The sequence below is a fragment of the Anabrus simplex genome, chromosome 14 (assembly GCF_040414725.1).
Source record: "Anabrus simplex isolate iqAnaSimp1 chromosome 14, ASM4041472v1, whole genome shotgun sequence".
NCBI classification, from domain to species: domain Eukaryota; kingdom Metazoa; phylum Arthropoda; class Insecta; order Orthoptera; family Tettigoniidae; genus Anabrus; species Anabrus simplex.
In genome coordinates this window covers 87,806,017-87,832,103 of record NC_090278.1, presented here as the reverse complement: position 1 = coordinate 87,832,103, position 26,087 = coordinate 87,806,017, and the positions used below count along the sequence as shown (strand labels likewise).

The following is a 26,087-nucleotide window of genomic DNA, read 5'->3' as shown; positions in this document are numbered from 1 at the left end:
CCTGCAGTCCTGCAAGTTGAGCCTCAGTGGAGTTGGAAATTGAACCTGTCCTAAGAACGGTTTTCTGTGGGTTCCCATTTTCACTGGCTATTCATAGACTGACGGTTGCGAAGTTATAATGATTGCCCTCGAACAGTCTTATTTGGCGGCCAATGAGTTGTTCTTTGCAGCTATATTGTTATACAGTGGCGATATCGTTAGTACACGCTGGAAGACATTTTCACGTCAAAATGAGTGAAAAGAGGATTATAAGGCTGCGACTATAATCTTGTCTATTTTCTGAACTCAGCGTGTTATTTCTGCCTCCATTAGTAATTCCCTGGAGTAGGATACTGTGACAATGCGGGCACGCTCTAAATCTCGTTATTTCCAGGTCAACAAGGGCAGGGCGATGAATGTGCTGGTGTGGAGATGACACTGACATCGTTATGTACTTGCTCTGATTATCATAACTGGGCGACAATTTAAAGGCTCAAATAAATCTCAATTGTTAACACATGCCGTTGAGAGATATGGAGCGGAACACAAACACGGCCAGTGCAAACAGAACTAACTCCACCTAGTGACCTTTTATTTAACTAATTCCGAGTCAATATGCCACAGATAGTCCGGCGAAGAAATGCGGCAACAGAAGACGTGGAATATAATTATGTAAGTAAAAACAAAGAAGCTCTATTTCATTCTTGAGTAAACTGAATTTTTGAACTTCTACAATTTACTACTTATCAAAACCAAACTTAAAACACAAGTACATATTAATAAGATGTAGCGCCACACAAAATTTGGAGTTGACGAGTTAATTGGTTGCAAAGTTACAGTATTATTAACAAATTTATCGCAAATGGCAAGGATCACTTACATTAGTGTGATAATAATGTAAAGTTAAAACATAATGAATCCTTTAAGGTCCTTCGTAGGACACCTACCTTCCTTACCTATTAGCTAATCAGCATGAGATCTTTCTTTTGGGTGGTCTACGGGTTCTTCGTCACTTGCTTAGGTAAGAGGCGGGTCTCAGTAATTTAAACTATCTACTAAATGAGAGGAATCCAGTCAAATAAATGAATGTTTCGTTGACCATTGACGATGAAATAAAAAGTGACATTTTACCATCTCTAAACAACGTTAAAAATAATGACAATAATAACGATGGTGAGAGATACTGGCTTTGAAGACTTTAACTCAACTGCCTGATGGGCATCCTTACTAGAAACCACTGCCTTAAGTTAAGAGTGAAATAAAGAAAGTCTGGAGATCCCTAAGATCGGCTTCCATGTGAGAATGCATGTACCATCATAATGATTCGTGATGATCCAGCCCCATAGCCCGAGCTCTGGACTCTTGATATAATTAAGGCAGTCCAATCGGTATGTGCCACACAGTGGTTGTACGGCATGGACCCTTAATTTAATCGATGTGACATGCGACTATGTCATGGACCGACATCTGTCTTTGAAATTTACGTTAAAGTGTTGTGGATGATGACCGCAAAGAAAATGATGCTATAATGGCAGATGGCCCTCATCTAAGTCACTGAGGTTCATGACCCCATGACCATCCGAATTTCTAAGCTGAAGGCTGAACACAATTAAGTTACAGTAGTTGATGACCAAAGTTTCAACATTAATTAATCCCCAGCACATCTGATGCTCAACAAATCAAAATGATAACAACAATAACAAACGCTCACAACACTTGTGGCAGTAAAGTCCCTTTGCTATCAGACATGTCCCCTTAATTGTTACGTTAATAAGTCGAGATTTCCCTGCAAATAAAACTAACATGTCCAGAATACATTTTCAAGTTAGTCACTTGGTTTTAAGCTAATTCTCAACTACGATATCGCTGAATTAAAGAACATAATAAATTAACTCATCTCATAATCCTAATTAACAACAATTGTTTTTCCATCCCGGACAAATGGTTTCTTTAAACTACCTAACTATTTAATTACATTATTGTTTTATTGCTCATACTTTTATTCATCGCTGCTGAAAACGGGATACATTTTTATAATTATTATTACCGTGGTTGATTTCGTCCGTCGTATCTCTGTTTGAGGAAGGGAACTGTACTTCATTTGTGGCTTCCAGGTAGTGTTTGTGATGATGTGGGATGTGTTGAGTGTATGTTGATGTTATCTGGTAGATCTGGGATCATTTAGTGTTGGTTTTTGATACAAATATATTGTGCCTTTTGTGCTCTGATTGTCAGCCATCTTGTTTCGTTGACAGTCCATAGATAACGCTACTTAGAGAGAAACTTGAGACACTCGGTTTACGTGTATACTATATTTGCCCTAAGTGTCAGTCATCTTGTTTTATTTGCCATCCCTGCCATGGAAACCATGAAGACAGACACTCTACATGCACTCACCAGCGTTGCATAAGTCATGGAATGTATACTTCTCGGTGCCATTATAATGGACGTAATGTACCTATATAGTCTTTAAATCTTTCGTGGGTGTAGATTTTTGATAGTTGATGAGTTTAGTATGGTTGACTTTTATACATGTTATGTAATTGTCATATATTCTAGTATTCCGTTGCCTCATTCAGAAAATCAAGTCGACACGGCAGTGATGTTAGAAGATCACGTGGCTCGTTTTATATTCTTTTCTGGATAACAGCTCATCGACAAGAATATTTCAGTCGTAAGTTATATGGTCACATATACATGTTCATAATATGGCTAATAATCTTTCCAACGAACAACAATCACACGCTGTACAATGCACGCACTGTGGAAAATATTATCGATCCGATAGGGGCGTAAGTATACACGTTAGCAGAGCTCACCCTGCAGTGCACAGAGATACCCTGGTCAAGAAGCAGAGTAAAATCAGCTTTTTACCAAATTCCCCAGAGGATCGTCAGTCCAATGAAACCACAACCAATACCGCTACTACTCCAGCTCCGAATATGGATGAGTACAACCGCAATCTGATCAAATGGAAATCAAAGTTTTCTGAAAACCTAACTGACGACCACTTCGACGAGGCCGTTAATGACTTTGTCCAATTCTTAGCTTCAGTACCACATATTCTTCCCGGGCCGAAACACCCCGCCCAGAAATATTATGAACTGAGAAGAAAAGGCCAACTTAATTCTGCCCAATGTTCATATAGGACCTCTTCAAACCCTGAAAGATCAACGAAAAGGGGAAGAGAAAACAGAAGAAGGAAGTACATGTATGAATCCACTCAGTTCTACTATTACAATCAGCGGCGAAAAGCCATACGCAATGTATTTACAAACGAACAACCAATTTGCAGCCTGAAAGAAGATGTACTGCACACATACTTTTCGGACATATTTTCTAGGCCGAACAACCACAAAAGACCAGAATACCCTCAAAAAGGCACTGAGAGTGAACTCATGGAGACTAACGACCTATACAACCCGGTCATATCTAAAGAAGACATTATTCAGGCAACACAGAAAATCAAGATAGACACCGCAAGCGGTCCTGACCACGTAATCGTCCGAGCTATTAAAAACAGCACGATTTCAGAGATAATCGCAATCATCGCCACTAGAATGCTAACAACAGGGTTAGTACCATCGACTTTCAAGAAAGCCCGTACAATTCTGGTTCATAAAGGAGGTGATGTAAATGATCCCAGTAACTGGCGTCCAATTACTATATGCTCAGTTATTAGACGGGTTATCGAGAAAGTTCTTGATAAACAGCTTCGGAACTACGTTGTGTTTCATGATAATCAGAGGGGTTTCACCAATACGCCCGGTACTTACATAAATACCTCAATTTTGGAAGCCGCTTTACAGCACACTAGGCAAGAAAAGAACGATGCATGCATTATATTTCTCGACGTTCGCAAAGCTTTTGATAACGTCGGACATGCGCACCTCCAGAGCACACTGGAGTCGGTCGGAGTGCCAGAAAAATTGACGAGACTGCTAATTGCTCTACAAGAAGGAAACGTAACACAGATACAGACACGAAAACAGGGAACAAAACCCATCAAAATTAATCGCGGTGTGCTTCAAGGCTCCCCTTTGTCACCGGCATTATTTAACATCGCTACCAATCATATTGTGGAAGAACTATCTGAAGATTCTTTAGCAAGGAATTACGGTTACTCGATTGCAAACGAGGAGCCTAACCTCACTATAATGTGTTTCGCTGACGATACGGTAATATTTGGGAAAAACACTGAATCTGCTGCCGAACTAGCTAGGATCGCCATAGAAAGATTTAAGGAACTCGGCCTGGACATCAGCGCTTCAAAATCAGCTTGTCTTTCTATCAGAAAAGGTCATCTAACGGAGGAGAATATCATCATTAATGACGACTGTGAAATTAAATCACAGTGCAACGGAAGTGCCATTCGTTACTTAGGTGTGAATTTCATCAATGAACTTAAACTGGATCCACAAGCCGTACTTGACAAGACACGAAACAAGATTGACACCCTTGTTAACTCACCATTGCTGCAATCTGACCAGAAATTTTCAATTTTAAATAGTTCAGTATCACCTACTCTTATTTACCCACTCCAAGTTACTCCCCTAAACAAGATACCTAAAACTTTTCTATCAGATGCTGATAAAATACTGAAGAGTGGAACTAAAGAATTATTACAACTACCAGCAGACGTTCCGGATCACATGATATACACCGAAAGGAAGTATAAAGGCCTCGGTTTATTTCGCGCCACTTGGGAAGCCAAACTACAGCATATTAACATCTGTAATAAATTATCACTTGCAAATAACGGCTACATTAATGCAACTAGGAAGCTGGAACAAGAACGTACAATTTGTTTGCAAGATCTAGGCATAGAAATGAATGATCGAGTTATGTCCAAAAATAGCCATCTTCCCAATGTAAGGAACGTCCGACAGATACTACGAGACAGAGAATTTCAGTCATGGACGAAGTTGCCGCACAAAGGAAAGGGCGTTGGACTCTTCCAGGAATACACGCCAGGGAACAAATGGATAAGAGATCACCGAGGCTTATCCTGTGCGGAATGGAGAGAGGCCATCAAGATGACAGCGAATGTGTGCGCCGTTCGCTCCGTGCCGGGAAGGTCCCAGGACAACACCCTCTGTCGGCGTTGCCACAGAGAGCACGAAACTCTTGCCCATGTCCTGGGAGCCTGCCCTCACGGGGAGGTATTGAGAAATTCCCGCCATCATACAATACGACACATGATTGCGACCTCGCTGAGGGATCATGGTTTCACGGTGCATGAAGAGGTCTCTGGCCTAGCTTCCGACGGGAGTAACAGGCGTATTGACATGATAGCTTTTCAACCTGCTAGCAAGCAAGGACTAATCTTAGATCCCACAATACGCTTCGAGTCGCACGTTGGCCAGGCCGAAGAGGTGGACGCCGAAAAGAAGTCAGTTTACCAGCCAACTGTAAACTACTATAAAGAAAAATATCACCTAGACGATATTTCCGTCCATGGACTTATGATCGGAGCTCGAGGCACAATCCCTAAATATCTTGTACAGCTATGGGATTCTCTCGGCCTCAGTCGGACACGACTTCACGACATCGCTATCGCCGCAATACGAGGTTCAGTGACCATACTCCGTAATCATCTATATAGCATTTGAACAACAATATTGCACATTTATTCCTGAGCCTTGTGATTTTTCTACCTGGCTCAGTAGCAAAGTCAACAGTAACTTAGAAAACAAAATACCGTGCAGTTGACATACTTTGTCCTTGTGGCAGCCTCCGCATGGGGGAAGTTTGTAATAAATAAATAAATTATTTATTTCATGACGTCACTCAGCAAGCTTATGTTATAACACTAACAATTATTAAGAAACTAGCTTGGATAATCCTAACTTTAAATCCTACAATCTGCATAAATAAACGCACAATGCAAAATAAACAAATCCCTGTCACATCGCTTCGTGACATTCAAATAAAACTTTGTACACCCTCAAATGATGTCAAACAACATCATTACCAATTATCCTTAATTGACATCCCTGAAAATGGTTATCTCCAACATATCATATCATCGTCTCATTTTCATCGCTTCAAAAATGAATGCAAGTCTGTACTAAAACGAGTCTCTTCCAAATAATGAAATCTAATTCCAAACATTATACAACAAATGACAAATCTCTGTTACAGTTAGTTTCTTTCTAGTAGCAAGCTGGATCGACCCACCCAACAGCTGGCTGGAGTAACGGGAACGCGGGCCTCCCTTCGTTATCGCTAGACAAAACACTATTTTAACCTGCGTCAAATGAAAGGAAAAACTTGCCTCGCTGGCAATTCACATGAAATATAATTCTTGATCCACATACATTATGCGAAGAGATTTACTTTAAGACGTCAATATTCTTATCCGTCACGGCCCTACGGTTTCACGTGGAATCCTAATTATGGGATGACCTATTCCCATCTCAATAACTTACACAAAATAACTCCTCGGGTTTCCTACACTGAACATCCCAGCATCAACACTACAGGATTTCAACAACCTGATCCACAACCCTTCATTCCTCCCCATTTCGCAAGACTTGAAACACTCGCTATCACAAATTCTCTACACGACAATAATATGGAATATCTCTCTTGGGTGACCCACAGTGCTGTTACATAAAATACTCTGTGACAACTAACCATCTCTCCTCGCATATTTGAGCTAATATTTCCAAACCGAAACTCACAACTTGACTTACAAAAATGTTACCGTTATTTTCCTCTCATCAGTTCTACACAAATTTCAACAGACTTTGGAAAAGCAATCCCCTGTATCAAATTTTTTCGGTCTCGCCTCGTAACTTTCCTTCAATAAAATTTTACTTGGCTTAACACCACAACGGCGTGCCTTTATGCCAACTCTAACTGAATAACCACGGATTACTCTTAAATGAATTTCATATTTACACTGAACAGAATTTTATGAAAAATTGATATTTTAACTTTGATAAACCACAAATACAGAAAATAAACGTACGGAAATGAAACTTTGCTTTAGACATTATATTCGTTTCTTAACCATCAAATAACTAATCTACAACCCTTCACACGCTAGTTTCGCGACTTTCCCGATTATCCAAGAAACATAAAAACAAGTGACCTTTTGTCATATTCCTCTGACATTTTGACGAAATAAAAGGGTGACTAAAATGCGTCACAGATTCACAAAAAATGACATCATGAAATAAATAAAAGCACTTATAAATGTGATAATTCACATACCTGTAGTCGTACGTCGTCTCCCATCATTACAGATTCACCAGCATCTCATTCTCTTTAACTAGCCATCTCGACAGAGAGTGGCTTTACAAAACATATGTTTCCTTTTTTTAAATTTCCATTCACATGAAAGTAATGCCACAACCAAAAAATGCCCTTCACACGTTCTCTTCCTTGCGCGGACCGAACACGTTTGTGGACCCACCGACCCGCACACGCAATACTTTAGAATACAATATTTACAGCTTCAATTGCAGAAATTGCAGGATCGCGGCATTAGAATGACCTATGTTGCCTGTCCCTGAATTTACTTGATGATTCCACATTTGGAATACCGTCGATTACCTTTATCGGAAGAATACTCTGACTGACTGATTTACGTTACGTAACTTTCGGCAATTGCCGACCTCAACTCCTTAACACAACAGTTTAAAACGTAGTTCATGGAATGTTTGCGTTTCCGTTCTTTTAAAAACTTTCTCCACTGGGAGATGATGTTATAGCCACCTTCGGCCAAAACCTATCTCCCCTTTTGGAACTTAGTCCTCCAAACGTTGGTTTGCAAAGTTATTCTCTGAAATACGTGGACTCGCCTCGAATTCACTGGACACAATGCGGGATTGCAAATAGCGCACCGTTCCTTTATACCATCTACTCCCACTCTCATGCCATTTTCATTTACCGCCAAAGGTTTTACTTGCACTTTTTCTATCCCATAAAAATGTTTTGATGGCAGATCATGACGTAACACATAGTTGCTTAGTTTAGTAGCGGTGTTGGTGATGAATATTTCAGGATTTCTCTTAACCAACCGAATTGTTAAATTACCTCATAAGATAGGCTCTATATTTGGTCAGTTCGAACGAACAGGCGCGTCTTTCGACAAATTTCCTTCTGGTGCTATTTAGCGGTCTAAAACTTTTATCATTAAGGACCAAATTGTTTCACTTACAATTTCCTAACGTTTTCTACGGCAGTTTCATCGCCAACTCTTGTTAAAATGTACTTTTTATTAGAACAAGCAGTCCAACATATCCATGCCCCTCTTACACGTGCGGGTAACGTAATTTCTTTAGCGTGAGATTGAGAACAACCACCTGTTTCTCTACGTGCCGTCATTTGTCAGAGATAAACAAAATGTAGCTAGAGCTCATGTCTTGTAATTTATATGGGACCTCATGTAATGATTTTAGGACTCTGGTTCCTTACGACACAAAGGCCATGGGTTCAATAATTACCCAACAACAACAAGAGTACAACAAACAATTCCGTGGAAAGAAAATATTTCAAGAAATACTACTAATTTAACGCTCTAAATCCAGCATCATTATATACAAATTCACACACAACTTACGTATTTATTGTTATTGACAAATCATGTTTATATGTTGCATGTTGCTCCTTGCTGTATAGGATTTTTTCTTTTGATGGATGACTATAACTTGGAAGATTTCTCAAAAATACTTATATATTTAAGAGCAACTCTGGATTTTGCACCAACGTATAGACTATTGGAGCTTTTTTTATAGTTATTCATTATTCATTAAATAGGAAAAAATGTAGTTTCCTGCTATTTCAGGAGTTAAAATATGAAGATAATATTCAACGGATAATAAAATGCAGAACCACTTTTAATTCCTCTACATATTGTAAATTTATCAGAAAATTGTAGGTGAGTCTGATAAGAACTCTGCCTCAAAGAGCTGATAATACGTCAAGCTAGGAAAAATGCAATTGCAAGTTTTAAGAAACCTACCTGTATTAAAACTGCTCTGGACTGTAAGTTACTGCCTCAGACTTCTGCTTCGTCTTAGTCGGTAGATGCACAGACGGTCTCGGCCCACAAGTGGCCACGGCTGGTCCGTGGTCCGACAGGTCTGCACTCTGACCGGCCAACCGAGCAGAGGAGGGATGGCCACGGCTCTACCGTGGCTCTACGCCTCTGGACAGGGCTGCCCCCAAACTTCCGCTGTCCTGAGAATGGTTTTCCATTCTCCTGCACTAAGGCGAATGCCGGGACAGTTCCTAGTGTAGGCCACGGCCGCCAACCTCCTCACTTTCTCCGCACATCTCCTTTATCGTAACGAATCAGACGGCGTTACCGTCTAAGAGGCCTGCCTCCCCCTTCAAGGGAGGAATGAAAAAGTGTTTAGTAGTAGTAGTCTCATATTACGTACTACCTAGGCCTACTACAAGGTAAATAAATTCCAGCTGGAGTATTGAAAAGGTAGTGCGAAAGAACTTTGAAGCCAGACAGAAAGCGCCATATACTTGCTCTATGTACGCCGTGCCGGAACCCTTTAAGTCCGGCATTAGAACTTTATAAATGGTATTAGGGTAAACTAATAGCGGGATTTCAAAGACGAAGAATTGAGGAATTTTTAAGGTTAAAATTCTATTTTTGTCAAAACTCGCAACATTTTAATCAGATCATGGAATATTCATTTCTAAGATGTTTCCAAACAGTAAATCTCTTTAGAAAAGCCTCAAAGATGTAGAAATGCAAAACCAGCAATATCTTTGTAGACAACCCAGAACTTCTCTGTACTGACATACTGTATAATACCGTATTTACGCGAATAATCCCCGCAACCTAACTTTAGGAAGGCTTATTTTTAAAAAATGTCAACATTGACGCAAATAAAACCCGCACCCCAATTTCGTGCCTCAATTTTTAAAAATAATGTGCGGGTATTATTCGCGTAATAACTGTATTTTGTTCTTGTTCCAGAGCTGTTGCAAGATGGCATTGGTGATGCTACCGTGTGACCTCCCTTGGTGGCCTCAGGTGCAGCGCCATCTCACACAGCTGGCCCTGGCTCGCTCGTCCAAGGAGTTCATCGAGGGCATGCTCAAGATACACAACATGTGCAAGTATGGCATGTAGAAGTAGTGTTCACTCTTTCTAGTTCTCAGGCACTCGGTCGGTCTACTGGACTCTGCACCAGGCGAGTTGGCCGTGTGGTTACGGTCGCGCAGCTGTGAGCTTGCATCCGGGAGATAGTGGGTTCGAACTCCACTGCCGGCAGCCCTGCAGATGCTTTTCCCATTTTCACACCAACCAAATGCTGGGGCTGTACTGTGCTTTAATTAAGGCGACGGCCGCTTCCTTCCCACTTGTAGGCCTTTCATATCCCATCGTCGCCATAAGATCTACCTGTGTCGGTGCGTCAAAAAGCAAGTTGTAAAAAAAGCGGTACTCTGTATCTCGGCAGTAGTGGCGATTGGGAGTTAAGAGTGCGGGGGCAAAAATATGTCCAATAAACAGAACCCGCGTTTGAGGGATATAGCGGTGGTGGGGGGTACATACATCAAAACAGAAAACAATAAAAATGGTAAGTTGTTTATGCTTGTGACCACCCACTCTCGCACCACGGGTGTGTGATGTTCAGCGTCACCTTAATTTTAATATAAATGAATACTTGTTCATATACTTCTCATAAGCAATATCCCATGGGCGCCAGACTTCAAACTTGTGGCTTGAAGACGATAGTGTATAATTAATAACAATAATAATAGGTATTGAGACTAAATACTCCCAAAGGTAGGGTGACGGAACACTAACCATTAAGTACACACTAACTTGGAAATTAAGGATCGTTAATAAGAATTTCTACAATAACCAATTAAATAACTATTTATTAGGATGAAAAACGTGACGGCGTATTTACGAACTCTGAACTTACGGAAACGAAAGAAAAATTGAATGGAATGAATCTTAATAAAAAATAAACTGTTACGCGGAGACTTGTAGTAATTGGTGCCATTATCTCACCATTTGTAGACTCTGTTATCTGGACACGATCTATGTAGCAGCTGATGTTTGATGGACCTTTCATGCTGACGTCGTCATCTCTCATTGTAGGTACCAGTCCTACTTCTGATTCGTGCATAGCTCACTAATTGAACAATGACTTTCCTGACTTAAATACTTCCTACAGTACTTCTCACATAAAGTTGTAATGAGTCCTAATTTTAATAGCAAAACCACCTTGGGTTACGTTCACGGAGAGAATAGACTTGTATTCTTCCGTATCACAGAACTGTAGAGTAACTAAATACTTAACAAAATTTCTCCTGCCCTATACGAGTCAAAGCCCGTCTCTCGTTGACTTTAACTCTCGTCATTGAGATAATCACGTCTCAGTGAGAGTAATTTTGAGTAGTGTTCTACTCAGATGCGAAGTGAACTAAGTTAAGATCTTCAGCAGTTAAGACCGTTTCCGATGTCAAGACGTACAGCCCTCCTTCGATGTAATGATAGAATAGATTAGAATTGACCTCTCTAGCTCTTGTCGTTGATGTATATAGGCTCCAAAATCTCCCTCCATGTACCACATCACATGGTCCAGTAAGATCTGATGTATTATCCCTTCTCGTATCCATCGTTGTATGTCCATCACCTTGTTCCATAACGTCCATTCACATAGGTTGAACTTTCGCGCGCTCTCAGCGCGTCATGTAGCGAACTTCAAAAAGTAGGCGTTAACAAGTCTTCAACTGTCTCTTCAGAATATGAAAGCGGTAAGGACTCTTGCAAGCTATGACGTATATTTCTTCGTAATTAGCACCTGACCTCGGCTACTGGAAATTTAGGGCAAGCTACAGATACGATTGATGTTGTAATACCTTCCTCAAGAAGTCGTTCGTTCAGAATACGTTATAGCCGTGATACAAAGAAGTGAGATGATGATATGACATGGATGACTAAAAACCCTATATATAAACATAATAATTTAAAATGACCTATCCCTAATTAAATATATACATCTTTCCAATTGTTCTTTTTGCTTCCGAATTTGGCCAAGTGTGGACCGCGTGAAACTTAATGCTTTCTGGTCAGTCTTCTTCTTTTCCCTTCCTAGAACTTCTTCATTCGTTCATTTCTTATTTTTCTCTGCTCCTCAGATATTACAAATTTGGGCCTGTTCTTCCGCTGCTCTTCATGAAATTTATGGTCATCTACTCGACTTCTGAACTTCTTTCTGTTGAGGATCAATTCTGGTGTTATTTTAATTTCCAATTAATTACACAGTTCGATAATTTAGTACATGCTGTGATATTCCAAAACATCATATGCTCTCAGAGCGAATTTCGACAGAGAGGGAAAGGTTGACATTTTACCAACTTAAGTGCGGTAATAACATTTTTTTGAGATTTTGATTCAATACTAGACTATACCATAAAACATTCACCAAAGGAACAATATTACACGTGTATTACAATTAAATAGAAGTGTGGTGTGATTTTACAATTAAAAATCATTTAGTATTTGACTACACACCAGGAGTGGTATCTGTAGCTGGGTGTTGCATCAAAATGTTCAGTGTCACATTTTTATAGCTTACAGAAATAACAAGAAACTCTATTATCGTTAAGTAATGAACTAAATTCCTACTACAACTGTAATATATCTGGCAGTTACAACCCAGGAAATAAGAGGCTACTTAAACATTGTAACTACAGTTAATCTTAAGGATAATGTTGTTGGCTTTAAGTCCCAATAACGACTTTTTACGGTTTTTGGAGACGCCGAGGTGCCGAAGTTCTTCTACATGTCAGTACATCTGCTGAAACGAGGCTGACGTATTTGAGCACGGACTGAGCCAGGATAGAGCCTACCACGTTGGGGTCAGAAGGGCCAGCGCCACTCAGCCTGGCATAGTTATTTTTGCATCACTTGAATTGAAAATTTGCCGTCTGTTTTTCATTGAAGCAAGATGTTGCTAACATTGTGGGTGGTCTGGTATGGCGTGGAAAAGAAATTACCCAGAAAGTTGGCCGTGCGGTTAGGGTTGCGTAGCTGTGAGCTTGCATTCCGGGGATAGTGGGTTCGAACACAACTGTCGGAAGCCCCGAAGATGGTTTTCTGCGGTTTCCCATTTTTACACCAGGCAAATGCTGTGGCTGTGCCTTAATTAAAACCACGGTCGCTTCCTTCCAACTCCTAGCACTTTCCTACCCATTGTCACCGTAAGACCTATCTTCGTCGGTGCAAGTAAAGCAAACTTTGTAAATTTGAAAAATGGAAATGTAATTACCTTTGCAAGAGGAGAGAAAGTAAGAATGAAGTAATCTCCGCAGAGTGGTGCAATCTAACGAGGATATTTGGAACTGTTTCTCGGCAGTGGGCTGAAACTACAGCGCCCCGTTGCAGCCAATTCCAAACGTTTACCGCTATACTGAAATTCAACTCAAGAGCTTACGAAAAGTATCCTTCCGCATGTCCCCTGTTCCCCCTTGCCGTCCAATTGCACTCATTTTTGCCAGTAGTCTCCCATGATCTACCCTATCAAATGCCTTAGACAGGTCAATCGCGATACAGGGAGACGGCTTTTGAACACCATCCCAAAGGAAGCCTTCTTGCAAAGTTTCCATGAAATGTATCGTCGATCTCAGCAGTGCATAGTTATGGGATGGGACTATTTCGACAGTAAGGTAACTGTCGTGCATTGTTCATCTATGTTGATAGTACAGGACTATTCACCGAACATTATTGTCACAGGCTGTAGTTCTCCTCGAGACGTTTGAAGCGCGGTATCAACGTCTTCAGCTTTTGTATTTCCTTCTTCAAGCCTCACGGGTGGATCGATAACGAAGCCGACGTTCTTCTTCCTGTCGTACAAGGAAATGTATCAGACACAAAAAAGTGCAAATTGAATTATCCATCAATTTTGTATTTCACACTTTTTAGATACAATCCCGCCTGATGAGTCAAGTCCATATGCTCTGACACTGTGCTTTGCCGGTTCGAGTCCTGTCGCTCGAATAAATCCTCACCATCAGAATGTTGGCCGGCAGGGTAGGAGAGGTGGCGGTATACAATTTCCAGTCAGTAGCTTGCGTACCAAAAGACTGGGTTCATTTCCAAACCTGTTCATATGGAGTGAAGCCGTAGGCTATAATGCTGCTGATAGTGATTCGTCCGTCGGATGGGGACGTTAAGTCTCGAGGAGACCCCATGTTGCTATTTATTTATTTATTTATTTATTTATTTATTTATTTATTTATTTTCCTCCAGATCTACAGTATTTCCTACCTTAGTGATTCTTAATGGAGAGAAATAATATTGCCCAACCTAGGCGAACACCTTCCACTTAACTGTACCAGATAAAATACTAATGTGATAATAATAAGCATAATAATAGATAAGAGTACTAGAATAAGCAGAACAATAAATTAAATATAGTGGGCCCTCCCCGCAGTGGTCCCTGAGCGGTGGAGCGTGGTATTAACGAGATATTCTGAGATTGCCAGAGATTCGCGAGGCTACTCGCAAGTGTAGTAGGAGATTGGTATAAAGGTATAATAGTTCTCCCCCCCCGCGCTGCAGTGCTAACTGCTGGCTGGAGCCTGGAGATTTGTCACAGATTCGCGAGGCTACTCGCAACTGGAGTAGGAGTTTGGTATAAAGGGATAATTGCTCCCCCTGCAGTGCTAATTGCTGGCTGGAGCCTGAAGATTAACAAAGGAATAACTGCAGAATGACTAGTGGATCCTCCCCGCCGTGATCACTGCCCGGTGGAGTCTGGAAAATACCATATAATGGTCGATTGCCATGGAATCGCGAGGCCACTCACGATAATAGAAATGGCAACTAAGGATGTGAATAGATTTTTCCTGCTTTGAAATACTTGTTTTGCCATAGCAATTCTTCTTTTGACTTGGGTCAGGCACTAATTACCATTGGTAATAATAATATCACTACCCAGATAACTGAATTCTTTAACCTGATCTATTTTTGCACAGCATAATTTAATGTTTGTTTTCAATTCAGCCTTCTTCTTTTGAACGACCATCATTTTCCTTTTATGTGTGTTTATTTTTAGCCTGAACTTCTCTGTTCTTCTTATTATTATTATTAGTATGCAGTTATTGTCTTTTCGTCGCACCGACACAGATAGGTCTTATGGCGACGATGGGATAGGAAAGTGGGAAGGAAGCGGCCGTAGCCTTAATTACGGTGGACCCCTACCATTTGCCTGGTGTGAAAATCGGAAACCACAGAAAACCATCTTCAGGACTGCCGACAATGGGGTTCGAACTCACTATCTCCCGAATGCAAGCTCGCAGCTGCGCGCCCCTAATCGCACGGCGAACTCGCTCGGTGGGTCGTTTAGTGATTTGATTTCTAAGATTACTCACCGTTGACTCATCAATGCCTGATGATTCACCGGCAGTTAACTCTGGAGAGAATAAAAGAAAAATGAAGCAGATCGGTCCTGTAGAACGGCCAGACCAATAGGGAATAGTTTTGTTTTGCATTTTCTTAAATATTACCTAGAACACGGACAGCCATAAGTCTCTATAGTGATTTCTGGCATACACAACTTTAATGTTCAAGTGGTACCTCATTAGCTTCGTCCCAGCGGACGCCACCGGTATGAGGAAAAAATTGAAGTGTACATTTTACATATTTTAATTCTTCAATTGATTTGCCCTCTTTTACTTTCTTTCTCGACTAGTTTTATTATTATTATTATTATTATTATTATTATTATTATTATTATTATTATTATTATTATTATTATTATTATTACAAGCTGCTTTACGTCGCCCCGACACAGCAGGTCTTATGGCGACGATGGGATAGGAAGGGGCTAGGAGTGGGAAGAAAGCGGCCGTGGCCTTAATTAAGGTACAGCCCCAGCATTTGCCTCGTATGAAAATGGGAAACCACGGAAGACCATCTTCAAGGCTGCCGACAGTGGGGCTCGAACCCACAATCTCCCGAATACTGGACACTGGCCGCACTTAAGCGACTACGGCTATCGAGCTCGGTTCGACTAGTTTTAGGACTGGTAATGTCTTAATTTTTTCCCCTTGAAACAGCCACATCCATCATAAAAACTAGACTAAAATCATTCCACATTTCCTTTTACTCAATGTTCGAGTGTTGTTTCCTACATGTAGGGTCTCTCCTATAAACTAAGAACGTCGAAGCGGCGGCATTTTTACTCTCCGAACAGCATGCTCCAGTATGGGAGGCGCGCGCATAGCAGCCTGTACGTGTTCGACCTGGCAAGCATGAGTCGCCAGTCTGAGTCTCTGCTGTTAACATGGTGAAGCTGTTATCATTGCAACACCGTGTTTTCGTATGTAAAAGATCTGGTTTCATCTTAATGTGAACAGTCATAACTCTCGCTAATGGTGCTTATGAAGTCCCCCCATTATGATAGGAAGATCGCTGTTTTGTGTGTGCTGTTACGTAAGGTAAGGGTTATTCTGCCCGAAGGCAGGTCCGAACCTCCGCAGAGGTGTTCCTGAGCCGGAGTTTACGTGCGGTAGGGTGGCCAGTTCCTTTCCGCTCCTCCATTCCCTTACACCCCCCCACCAACAGCGCGTGGCAATCCATCCAACTCCTGACCACGCCCAATGTTGCTTAACTTCGGAGATCTCACGGGATCCGGTGTTTCAACACGGCTACGGCCGTTGGCTGTGCTGTTAGTGCAAGACGAATAATTGGGCCTAGTTTTTCGAGGCGATAGTAAATGAAGAGAGCTACCAAGATGACATTTTGACGCGTTCTTCCATCAGTTAACAGAAAAATAGTGTGGGTGGTTTCAACAACATGCAGCCCCTTCTCCCTTTTTTCAATCTCGGAAGTGTTTGCAGACAGTGCTGTGTATTTCCCCCTCGTTCTCTAGATCTAACAGTGTGCGATTTTTACTTGTGGGGTAAAATGAAAGAAAAAATGTATCGAACAAATCCTCACACATTGGAGGAACTGAAAGAAAACATTACGAATGAAATCAGAAACATTAGAGTGGCAGAACTCACTCGTGTCAGCCAGAATGTGGTTACCAGACCTGTATAACCTAGGAAGGACGACACTTCCAGCATCTTTTATAAGGCAAGATGTCATAAGAGATTGTATACAGGCTTAAAGCAGGGCGGCGTGACAGCTGCCGTAACGCAGAGTACAAACAACGTGCGCTCGGTCTTCATTTGTATGAGAGACCCTGTATATTGGGGTGGGCCGAAAAAAAAACTCGAATTCGTTTTTCCAAGTCGTAATACCGCAGAAAAGTTGCGAATTGGGGAGAATAAAACGGGGTAAAATAAGAAACAAAATAGGTTCATTTCTTCCGGTCGCGCACGTGCTCTAAAGTTTGCCGAAATTCGGTAAAATGTATATTTTTACGATAATTTTCTACCTTGCTTAACTTGTCAATATTTAAATGTAATAGCTCTAGTCGACTCTTACTTGAACCAATAATAATTTAGAATAAATAATGGTTCAAGTAGGTTAAGGTCTTCCGCTCGCGCAACAGCCGTCAAAAATCTAACAAATTCTCGCGCTCGTCGTAAACCGCTCGGGTCAAAGACCCTGACGCTCAGCCCACCTACTACTCTCGCCACCACGCCGTGCCATTGTTGTGTCATTCTGCACTTATCCCTTGTGTGTGATGTGTGTTTCATTCGCTCTTCCAGTTACTATTGTGACATTTGCATCTACTGTATTTCGATGTTTTGTGTTATGACATTTTTGTGTAACTTTGTGACTTAACGGTGGTATACTATTGCTGTACCTCAGAAACTCATCACAAGACAGGTATTTTATTGCCCTATATTTGCTTTTCATCAAACAAGCTAAAGTTGTTATCCTTCTGGTAAAGGTAGCGATAACGATCAAAATATTGGTCTTCATCATCAGTTTCAACAATATTTACATTTGAATACGAGCACGAGGGTTTCACATTAGATTCAGATTTATCATCTAGAGTTAAATGGATGTCACGTGATCTCCTTTCCAATGATTTAATACGTTTCTTTGTTTCAGACACGTCCAACCCTCCAATTTTACCTATTCCATGTGCTCGTAATAAGTAAACAAATCTTAGCTCAATAGCAGGTATTTTGTTCCATTTTGCACACAGCTAACAGTTATATCACATTTACATAAATCAGGGGTTCTGTTACAAATGCAATTAACAACAATGGGGCATTATCAAGCTGCTACGTCAAAAAGCATTGAGCATTTTTGCTTAAACTCGTCAGTTTTCGGCTTAAACGAATCATTATTCTTATCCCGAGTATATGATTTTCGAATGCTGTAATATTTATCATGCAACGCTTTTATAAGTTGCACAATCCTCTTATCTGTAACCGTTGGGATGGATGTTTTCTGATACAAACCAATTATTTTGTTAGCTACTGTACTGGCAACGTGAGAAAAACTGACGCTCTGATTATTAACTTTATGTGCCAAGTGGTATCTCTCCTGTGAACAACACCGAATCACGTCCCCACCAGTAGGAAGCTTGTTTGATGAAAAGTCTTTAGGTGCAGAAAATATAGGGCAATCAAATACCTGTCTTGAGATGATTTTCTGAGTATATAGTATACAACCGTTAAGTCACAAAGTTACACAAAAATGTCATAACACAAAACATCGAAATACAGTAGATGCAAATGCCACAATAGTAACTGGAAGAGCGAATGAAACACACATCACACACAAGGGATAAGTGCAGAATGACACAACAATGGCATGGCGTAGTGGCGAGAGTGGTAGGTCAAAGAGCGTCAGAATCTTTGACCCGAGCGAGTTACGACGAGCGCGAGAATTTGTTAGATTTTTGAGGGCTGTTGCGCGAGCGGAAGATCTGAACCGATATGAGCCATTATTTTTTCTAAATCATTATTGGTTCTAGTAAGAGTCGACTAGAGCTATTATATTTAAATCTTGACAAGTTAAGCAGGGTAGAAAATGATCGTAAAACTATACATTTTTTCCGAATTTCGGCAAACTTTAGAGCACGTGCGTGACCAGAAGAAATGAACCCATTTTGTTTCTCTTTTTACCCCGTTTTATTCTCCCCAATTCGCAACTTTTCTGCGGTATTACGACTTGGAAGAAATAATTCGAGTTTTTTCGGCCCACCCTACTGTATATCCTGTAGTGTAGTACCGTTAGGTAAGTTCATTCTTTAATTGTAGCATCAGCCTGGACCCTGACGAGGAGACGCCTGATCCCACGATGTTCTCTGAGCTGGAGACATTTCTGGAGAAGGAGCTGCAACCTGAAGAGCGACGCCACTTCCTGGAACACACCACTCCAGCCATGGTGCAGCGAGCTCTGCAGCTGAAGCAGTTCAAGCCTCCGTCAGGACTGCGGTTCAGTCTTCAGCAGCAAGGTGAGTATCCTTGACTTTCCTCCTCCAAGGGCTAATACGAATGGTAGTCAGCTGAGCGCGGCATTGTCCCCACTTACTTTTACCAGACTCTTACCATATTCCTACCAAGGGTCAAAACAACAATTTCTTGTTCACCTTCGCGGTGTAGCGGTAAGCTCTATTAAGCCGCGGTTATGGCTGTGTGACACATGACAGCGGATTTCACGCGTTTTAACATTTGTGTAACGTGAGGCGACAAAATGTGTGGCGGAAGTGTAACCATAGCAATCGAGCAGGCTGTGATGTAAGGTATGGATGGATGGCCAGACAATGTTACCTAGTAACCGTGCAGGCTGTGATGTAAGGTATGGATGGATGGCCAGACAATGATACCTAGCAACCGTGCAGGCTGTGATGTGAGGTATGGATGGATGGCCAGACAATGTTACCTAGAAACCGTGCAGGCTGTGATGTAAGGTATGGATGGATGGCCAGACAATGTTACCTAGCAACCGTGCAGGTTGTGATGTAAGGTTTGGATGGATGGCCAGACAATGTTACCTAGCAACCGTGCAGGTTCTGATGTAAGGTATGGATGGATGGCCAGACAGTGATACCTAGCAACTGTGCAGGCTGTGATGTAAGGTATGGATGGATGGATGGTCAGACAATGTTACCTAGGAATCGTGCAGGCTGTGATGTAAGGTATGGATGGATGGCCAGACAATGTTACCTAGAAACCGTGCAGGCTGTGATGTAAGGTATGGATGGATGGCCAGACAATGATACCTAGCAACTGTGCAGGTTGTGATGTAAGGTATGGATGGATGACCAGACAATCTTGTGAACTCTTGGCGACACGGCTCCAGTAAAGAAGTACGGGATTGCTAAAGTAGAGGAGCTGTGGTGATTCTAAATACGAGCCAATCAGAAGACACGGAGCGAGTCACATGACTGCTCACGTCATCAGCGCGAGAAATTTGAAATCGGCGCGCGCGAAATTTGAATTTGTAAACAAAGCCATGTGCTTTTTGACAGCTTTAAACAACAGATGATAGCAAACTTCTGTGCTGACATCTTGACGAGGCTAAATCCATATGGTTGCTACTTTAGCACGCGCTTTCATTTGTAAACAAAGCCACGTGCTCTTTTGACAGCTGTCAGCTGCCATTTTTAAACAACAGACGATCGCTAACGTCAGTGCTGTCATCTTTACGGGGCTAAAACGTAAGGCTGCTACCTTTTGCACGTGGCCGTGCGAAATTTGAAATTCCACGTGCTTTTTTAACATCTTTAAACAACAGACGATCGCAAACTTCTGTGCCGACATCTTTCTTAACGAGGCTAAATCCATGTGGTTGCTACCTTATGCATGTGGTAGCTGGCAATTTAAATTCCACATGTTTTTTTGTCATTTGTCAAGATAACAGCCGCCATCTTTAACTACATGCACATGGCTTACTTGAGTGCTGCTATCTTGACGGAAGTAAACTTTATAGCGCGGAATTTAAATTGATCTTGACGAGATTTAGCCACTTCGCAAGCAAGCAAGCTGCCCTTCTCAACATACTTACCGAGCTGCCCTTCTCAACAACTATTACCTTAGAGAACCTAGATTTTAAACTAAGCTGCTCTTTTCAACATTCTAAGATTTTGTCAACATACATACTATCTGAAACGAAGCTGTTGTTGCCGTTACACGTGTTGAGAACACTGATTGTTGCGTTCAGAACACTAAATATGTTTACTGCTTAGCAGGGGATACCCTTGTCCTAAGAAGATGGATTTTATAGGATTCGAACAGAGAAAAAATATATCGCTCACTGCAGTGATAACAAGACTAGAATTCGGAACAGCTTGCGTAAAATTGTGGCTATACATAGGCTGTTATATCCTCCTCCTCCTCCTCCTCCTCCTACACCACCTCTGCCTCCTCCTCTTCTCGCTTCGTCAAGGCATAGCTTTATGACTCTATCGAACATGCATTACTATAACGATGCGATCTTATGCATAAGGCTAGAATGAGCATGTGCTATTATTCTGTTTATAATCTGCAGTGATGACGTCATCATAGTTATGCATGTTAAGACTTGATCATTATGAATGTAAACGCTAATTTACAAAATATGAATACAGGTAACGTATATCTTTTATAATTTGCCTAGTGCAAAAATGAGGAACTGCGGAAACACATAGTGTACATACCGCGTAGCCAACTCGCTCGGTAATCGCTAATTTACAAAATATGAATACAGGCAACGTACATCTTCTCTTATTTGTTAAGTGCGAAAAATCAGAAGCTGCGGAAACACAAAGTGCGCATACCGCGTAGCCAACTCGCTCGGTAATCGCTAATATACAAAATATGAATACAGGCAACGTACATATTCTCTTATTTGCTAAGTGCGAAAAGTCAGAAGCTGCGGAAACACAGTGCGCATGCCGCATAGCCAACTCGCTCGGCAAACGCTAATTTACAAAATATGAATACAGGTAACGTACATCTTCTATCATTTGCGTAGTGCAAAAATGAGAAACTGCGGAAACACATCGTGTACATATCGCGTAGCCAACTCGCTCGGTAAATGCTAATTTACAAAATATGAATACAGGTAACGTACATCTTCTATCATTTGCTACGTGCGAAAATAAAAACTGCGGAAACACATATTGCACATACCGCGTAGCTAACTCGCTCGGTAAACGTTAATTTACAAAATATGGATACAGGTAACGTACAACTTCTATGATTTGCTAAGTGCGAAAATCAGAAACTCCGGAAACACATATTGCACATACCGCGTAGCCAACTCGCTCGGTAAACGATAATTTACAAAACATGAATACAGGTAATGTACATCTTCTATCATTTGCCTAGAGCGAAAATCAAAAACCGCGCAAACACATACTGCACATACAGCGTAGCCAACTCGCTCGGTAAACGATAATTTACAAAATAGGAACACATCACAACACGAGTTATCGAGCAGAACACTGATATACGCACACACGTCACTCCTTTTTCGGGAAACGGAACACACGGACAAAAATGTTGCGAGATAGCACTTACACAAGATTTTTAATTTACACACAGATGTATGAATTACCTAAGATACTTACATGAAAAAAAGGGGAGGAAAACGATCAAATCATAAATTTTTGTGTGTATGTATGTATGTATGTATGTATGTATGTATGTATGTATGTATGTATGTATGTATGTAGTGTGCCGAGTCATACCAGCAAATGAGAGCGTATACTGTGAGGTTCTGCTACTGCTTGCAGAAACGTGAACGGAAGTCACGTGACAACTGAGCAAAAATACACATCACCTTGTTCGCGCATAGACAAGTGAAAAACACACATTCAGTTTGAAATAAAATGATGGATACCGCGGTTCAAATCCCGGCGACATAATGTCCTGTTACTTGATAGACCTTAGGCGTTAACAAGGGCATCCGGCCGTAAAACAGATTATTGTGTTTGTTTCTGTTCTCTGTTACTGATAGAGCTAGTTTCTAGTAATTACATCTTTGCGTTGATGTCAGGAAGGCTATCCGGCAGTAAAACAGTATCTTTGATTCTGGCTAAAAGCTCATACAACAAACAGGGCACACTATGTTTGTTAATGCCTCTTACTCGAAAGCGCCGAGTTTGATTCTACAGAACTAAGGGCCCAGCACAGAGCCCTAGGGTCACTAACTCACGCTCCCAAGTTAAGATCCCTTTGGCCCCTCTTAGTCTCCTCTTATGACAGGCAGGGGATACCGTAGGTGTTATTCTACCGCCCCTACCTACAGAGGGATGTGTTTGCTTTGGAAAGGAACAAGAGCTGACCAAGGGAGGACGGATAGATGAGATGAAAGTAAGAAGCCTGCTACAAGTAAGTAGAAGCAATGTCAGGACCCAGCTCAGGGCCCTAGGGTCACTAACTCACGCTCTGGGGCCGCACTTAGTCATCTCTTACGGCAGGCAGATAAGTCAACAGGCAGGGAAACACAAGACAAAACAAACTTACAAGAAACCAAAGACAGAAAAAGAAAGCACAACTATTAGTGATATGCTTAAGCCAATTAAGCAAGTTCTAGAAGCCAACCCTCAGTCCTTTCCCCTCAATTACTTACAACTCCAATCCTTTTTTGAAAACAGTATTGGAGTTAATGACATTGCAGCAATAGCTTCCAATTACACCCAAGATCTAGAGGGTTTAGCCCAAGCCCTTCAAAAACTATATCCATACTACACTGAAAAATCCATTAAGAACAGGAGTACTCGAATAGTCAAAAAACTGACTAAGGCTAGCAGTGAAAACCGAGGTGAAGCAATTAACAGTTTAGTTCCAGATTACTCCCGCGATGACTCTACTTCCCTCACATAATGATGATAAAATTCCCTCTACACTTGTTTGTCATTCTTATGACTATATCATTACTTCAATGGAACCTCAACAGTTTTCGATCACAGCAAGAGTATTTACAACTTCTACTAAATAAACATCAGCCTTCAGTTGTCTGTCTACAAGAAACTAACTTTAGAGACAACTTTGTTTCCCATTTAAGACAGTTCAACGTACATTATAAAAACCGAATTAATCCAAATCATGCAAGTGGAGGCGTAGCCACCTATGTTAAAAATAATTTACACCATCAAGAGGTTCCTTTAACTACTGATTAGGAGCAGTCGCAGTTTTATTATACCTACCACAATCTATATGTGTATGTAATGTTTATTTTCCTACGAATAGTACATTTCACGCTGATGATTTAAGAAACCTAATACACCAACTCCCCAAACCCTTCATTTTGATGGGTGATTTTAATAGCCACAACAGTTTATGGGGTAGTCGCAATACTGATGCAAGGGGGAAAGAAATATAGAAGATACTAGATGAATTTACTCTAGTATTATTGAACTCAACTGCCCCAACCCGTTTTGATATAGCACACGGAACATACAGTAGTATAGATTTAACTGTATGTACATGCGAGCACAGAAATGGTGTCCCGGTATAAACAAAGAATTGTATACCCCCACCTCCACGCTTAACGCATTGCTGCAGGTAGACAGCCCGCTACAAGACTGTTGTGATTGAAATGGGCACAGTGGTGGATGTATAGCAATACACACACCCTGCCTTCAGCACTACCCGTTCACTCCCTCCCCTCTTTCTCGGTACTGGAGTGGCCTTCGACACTACCCCTTCACTCCCTCGCCACCTTTCAGTACTGGAGTGGGGCAGTGTTGATTGTTTACGTCGGGACACCATTTCTGTGCTTGCATGTACGTAGCTGCACTATTTAACTAGTCCATTTATTCAACTCTACAAGGAAGTGGCCACTTTCCCATTATAATTAATGATGATCAAAGTTCTCCAGACAACACACCAAAACCCCAATACTGTAAATGGAATTTAAATAAGGCAAATTGGCAATCATTTAGAAAGACTGTAAATAACTATTTAAATGATCTAACTCCAACAAATAAATTTCCTTCTAAGAACATCAGTGATATTGTTCAAGACTTCACTGAAGTAATAATTAAATCTGCTGACCAGAGTATCCCGAAAACAACTCCTATGCCCTTCAAGAAAACGGTTCCCTGGTGGAATGACTCTTGTAAAGAGGCTATCAAAAATAAAAACCGTGCTTACAAAAGAAATCCCACGCCTGAAAATAAAATCAATTTTCAGAAATATCAAGCAATAGCACGAAATAAAATAAAATAAAGTAAGAAAACCTCCTGTTAACATTCGTCTCCTCCTTAACCTCCCAAACTTCACAAAAAGTTATGTGGAATAAAATCCAAAGAATACGTGGTAAATACAATAAATTCTGTATTACTTCTCTAAGAGATCCAGTCACTGGGTCAATTGTAAATGAACCTCATCAAATAGCTGATCAACTGGCTAAATCATTTTCAAACATCTCTAGCGATAACAATTATGAACCTGAATTTCTTCACATGAAAACAACTCGAGATCCAATAGACTTAAGTGAAACTGTACCTACACTGAACTATGCTTATAATGATACTTTACAGTTACAAGAAATTGTTACAGAACTCAACAAATGCGGCAGATCTAGTCCTGTCCCAGACACCATTCCATATGAATTTTTAAAACAGCTTCCACATAGTGCACTCAATTATCTACTTGCTATTTTCAACTATATATGGAGTTCCAAACTATTTCCAGATCAATGGCGTTGTGCTATTGTAGTGCCTATACTCAAACCAGGAAAGGACATTTTGATCCCAGATAATTATCGTCCCATCGCCTTGACAAATACAATGTGTAACCTAACGGAGAAAATTGTTAACAAGAGATTACGCTGGTATTTGGAACATACAGTATACACACGCTCCAGGACACTACCCGTGAAGTGGTAGAGGTGGGATCCCTAAGTGAGTTCGAGAGAAAAGCCAACCCTGGAGGGATAAACAGAGTAAGAAAGAAAGAAAGAAAGAAAGAAAGAACAAAGGTAAAAACCGAAAAAGAAACGGAAAAATAAGATGAGAGTGCTACCTGCTTTTAGCCACTCCGTAGTTTTGTCCTGGTCTACAGAGAATTCGTGAAATGATAGTGTCCCTTTGCTCTTTTCTTCCTGTTCGGAAAACAAAAAACGCACACAGCAATACATATTCGAATATTTCCTAACACAGTCAAAGAAAAGCAAATCACCACACCATTAAAAACGAATTAGCGCATAAATTAAAATCCTTGTTCAGGACGAAGTCACAGCGAGAAATCACTTTGTTCTTGTTTCCATAAAC

The 26,087-nt window shown here is 41.0% G+C and overlaps 1 protein-coding gene across 1 annotated transcript in view; it reads left to right on the top strand.

Moving 5' to 3' along the window:
* Positions 1-26,087, top strand: part of LOC136885666 (uncharacterized) — a 158,282-nt gene that overhangs the window by 64,249 nt on the left and 67,946 nt on the right. The window contains exons 2-3 of the mRNA XM_067158362.2: positions 9,929-10,071; positions 19,141-19,337. Of these exons, the coding sequence (XP_067014463.2) occupies positions 9,941-10,071; positions 19,141-19,337 (328 nt within the window). The 5' untranslated portion in view covers positions 9,929-9,940. The remainder of the gene's footprint in view (positions 1-9,928; positions 10,072-19,140; positions 19,338-26,087) is intronic.